We start from the raw sequence: 3,655 nt of genomic DNA on the forward strand, positions 1-3,655 counted from the left end.
TAATAAATGAATTAGGCTATACTTTTATTGTTATTGCAAATATGGGGGGAAATAACCACAGGCTTGTGAGCCGGAGGACGAATTCCTCCTGTGAAAAGTTACCAACTTTAAGTTATATGCAATTAAAAGCCTCAAGTTGCTTTTCTAAAGGTTAACATTCTTTACATGTGCCATTTCAGAAAACATTGAATGTTATTTTTGTATAACATGCCAGGCGCCTGAGGTGAAGTGAGTTAGAGTACTAGAATTAAACCTGTGCCAACGATTGTTTTCCCGCGATTCTTGTATTTTGGTTAACACAGTCTGTCAACATTTGTTTCTATTTTGAATGAAGTGTCCTTGATGTTTTACGATCTCGTCAGCTTCTGGACTAAATTTTGACTTGTTAAGGTAGCTCAATGTTTTCTGCCAATTGCTGCCGCTAAAGTATCATGGAAATATATATATTATTTTGGTGTGAGCAGTATGAGTGGATTAATTAGCTGAGGGCTTATGATTCGCGTTGTGATAGTAAGGTAGTTTTGTAAAAATGTAAGATGTTATTGTACCCTATGTATTGTCGGCGTCCGCTATTCTCCGCAGCACATGTCATGAACATATCTGTGCAGTATAACGTACAATACCGTACCGGGTGTTTCTCCGCCCGTACCAGCACGTGCAGAGAAACACCCTTACTACTAGGGGGCTGGTTCGCCCCGCCCAACATATGTTGGTAAACCCCGGTATACATATCTGATATTTGTGAAAAAAATCCAAACGTATAATTGTACAAATTGCCATTTGTTTTACTCTAAAGTAAACTTCCTCCGTTGCCTTAATCGAATGTAGATACATACTCCACATTTTGTAATGTTGCGTTTCCATTGTAACTTCTGCAACTTTGCTCAAAGTGTATGTTGTTGCGTAAATATATTGTTGTTGTTTTTCAATGATGCATTTTTTATGTCCTACGACTTTGAAAGTGAAAGAGCCTTTCGAAACTCGGATACTCTCTCTTTCATTCCTCCTCTGCCCTGCCGCTGTCCTGCTCTCCCGATCTCTTTTCGGGACCGGACCTCCTCTGTCACGGACAGTCTGCACTCAGATGCGGCAGCCCCTTACGACAATAACCGTGGCAGGAGTGAATCGGTATACTTGCGCTGCACGCGAGATTTGTTATACTGGACGTTCTCTGCCTCCCCCCCCCCCTCTTTCCTCTCCGCCTGCCTGCCAAAGCCCGAGGCAGGATCTTAGAGTGTCCAGGCGAAGGGGCTAGCTATTGAGTTTTGCTGGAGAGGATTCGCTTGCGGGTATCTATAGTATGTGGTGGGACGTAACTCACTCAAGTTCACAGAAAAGTGCTCCATTTATAGCCTTAGAAATATCGCTTCGACTTTGTTTGCGAAAGTAGTCATGCGCGTATACCACCAGGTAGCTAACTCTCACACATAGTGCTTAGGGATTTTAAAAAATTGCGTAGTTGTGTAGAATTTTTATTTACGCAACCTATGAGTAGTTCTTAACGCACATTATATCACTTGTACATGCGGAGCTAGTGTACAAAACAACCTGCATTACTCTGGATGAATCTGTGCACGCGCTACTGTGCACGATTTTAATTATTTATTATAGTACTACACAAATCTCTGTAATTAGGCTTTAAGTACCTGTATTTGGGCACGAAATCGTGCACATGTTGCATATGCAATGATTCCTGCTCAATTCAGGCACACAATTCTCCGTAGGATTTTGAGGTGCACGCCGCGCACTTTCGTAGTGATACTGTACCGAATGCATGTTTGCAGGCTGATTGCCTCCCTGAGGGGACAAGGGGCACGTGGGCTAGACACGTACTTTCACGTGACTACAACTCTGTAATGAAGGATGTAAAATGTAGTCAGGGAAACGTCTCGATGTTAACAAGAATAATGTAGGCACAGTGTGCACATCATGCATGCTGTATATTTTTAGTGATAGTGATGCATGCTATTGGGTTTTTAGTGCAGCGAGGATGTGTTTCCTGAACACATCTCGATCAAAGTTATTTGAACTTAGGCTAGGTAAAACTTGTAACTTCTCAGATACAAATTAATTTGCATCCGATATATCCGAGATATGCATAAGAACATATCTTCGCTGGGTACACAATTGTCCTTTCCCATCTAGAGCGTACGTTGATAAAGAAATTGTAATGTTATATGTCTAGTGAAACTCTTTGGGTGCAAGTATTTGGTGCAACTAATTGGAATGTGGTGAGTACGTCGCACTATAAAACATTAAACGGTAATTTGGATGTCATGGCATCGGTCTTGCTTTATTAATGCTTTGTTACTAATTGACTAATGCTATTTCACAGACAAGGCGCTTTGGCAGGTGTGCTGTCGTTGGGTCCCTTTCGTTGTCGTTGTGGTGTGGCGAGGCAGGGCAGTGTGGAGAAGGTTGCTGGTGGGGTCACCACGCTGCCCTGCCCTGTTGGTCGTCGAGTGCTGGTCTCGTCTCGGTCGCTCCCGGGTCCGCTGCTGACGGGGCAGGTGTTCGCCACTGGAGCCGCGGTCCCGGTGGCGGCCGTCACGTCGGGCGTTGGCGTTGGCCGTTGACGCTGGCCTAGTACCGGTAGCCGCCGTTGCCGCCCGGGCCGCCGCTGGGGTAGCCGCCAAAGCCACCGTTGCCGCCACCGCCGTAGCCGCCGCCGCCGCCGGGCCTGGCGGTGCCCTGGTACGACACCTGCGGACGGTAGCCGTTAGCGTCGGCGACGTACTGGACGGTCTGCATGCGGCCGTCGGGCAGCAGGACGTGGTAGCTGCCCTGGGCGACGTCGCCGTCCCGGCTCTCCTGGTGGCCGAACTGGGTGCCGTACTCGGGGGCGTCCACCTCGTACATGAAGTCGTATTTGGCCGGCTCCTGTGAGACAGAAATCGGTAGGATGACACTCGGGGATTCTGATCCCAACTGCTGCTGGCCTGGCTCAGACCGCGACGTGTTTTTTTTTCTACTGGAGGTCAATGAGACTCCTCTGCCGTTGTGGCCGTCGCTTCACTTACCGACTGGTCGTCGTAGCCGCCGCCGCCACCGCTGGGCGCTCCATAGGACGAGGACGGCGCCCCGTAGCTGGACGACGGCCGGTTGGCGCCGCCCCCAAACCCGCCCCTCGCCGGGGGCAGGTAGCTGGACGGCGGCTCGGCGCACAGCGGCGCGACCAGGGCGGCCAGCGCCAAGCAAACAAGGGACATCTGCAAAGTTAGTGTTGCATCTTTACAATAATGTGCGATTTTTTTTTTTTGCGAACGTACATTAGAGTTTGCTTTTCGGTTTTGGTTTCTTTTCGCAATAACTTTTTGTTTTCACCATCACTTTTCTAATATTAATGTACTGTGAAATTTCTAACACCTTCATAATTTTGAAAATTTGAAGAATATGCCTTACCTTCAGAAAAGTTGTTTGTTTTTTTGAGGTCTATATGTGCGATTCACACATCTCATTGCATGTTTCGCCTTATGTTTGCGGTACGAGTATGGTGAACACCCGGTGCTTACCTGTGTGGGCGCCATGCTGGGATAGGACTTGAGACCTGAGACGGCTGCTGGGGCCGAATGACTCCCCATCCGACAGCAGGCGCTTTTATATCAGGCTGCCTCAGCCTCCATCCCCTCTGCCGAGGCAACCGGGGGGCGGGGAG

General features: G+C 48.2%; 2 protein-coding genes across 3 annotated transcripts in view; one reads left to right on the forward strand and one right to left on the reverse strand.

Moving 5' to 3' along the window:
* LOC113216045 (uncharacterized) overlaps nucleotides 1-3,655 on the forward strand; it is a gene marked incomplete at its 3' end in the record, with an annotated part of 31,517 nt that overhangs the window by 22,382 nt on the left and 5,480 nt on the right.
* On the reverse strand, nucleotides 2,267-3,565 carry LOC113216057 (pro-resilin-like). The gene is made up of 3 exons (XM_026435757.2): nucleotides 3,513-3,565; nucleotides 3,021-3,209; nucleotides 2,267-2,880 (listed from the first exon to the last, which is right to left on the reverse strand). The coding sequence occupies exons 1-3, from the start codon at nucleotides 3,525-3,527 to the stop codon at nucleotides 2,584-2,586; spliced, it is 501 nt and encodes a 166-aa protein (XP_026291542.1). The 5' UTR covers nucleotides 3,528-3,565; the 3' UTR covers nucleotides 2,267-2,583.

This window comes from Frankliniella occidentalis, unplaced genomic scaffold (assembly GCF_000697945.3).
Source record: "Frankliniella occidentalis isolate FOCC.00 unplaced genomic scaffold, Focc_3.1 Scaffold23, whole genome shotgun sequence".
Taxonomy (NCBI): Eukaryota; Metazoa; Arthropoda; class Insecta; order Thysanoptera; family Thripidae; genus Frankliniella; species Frankliniella occidentalis.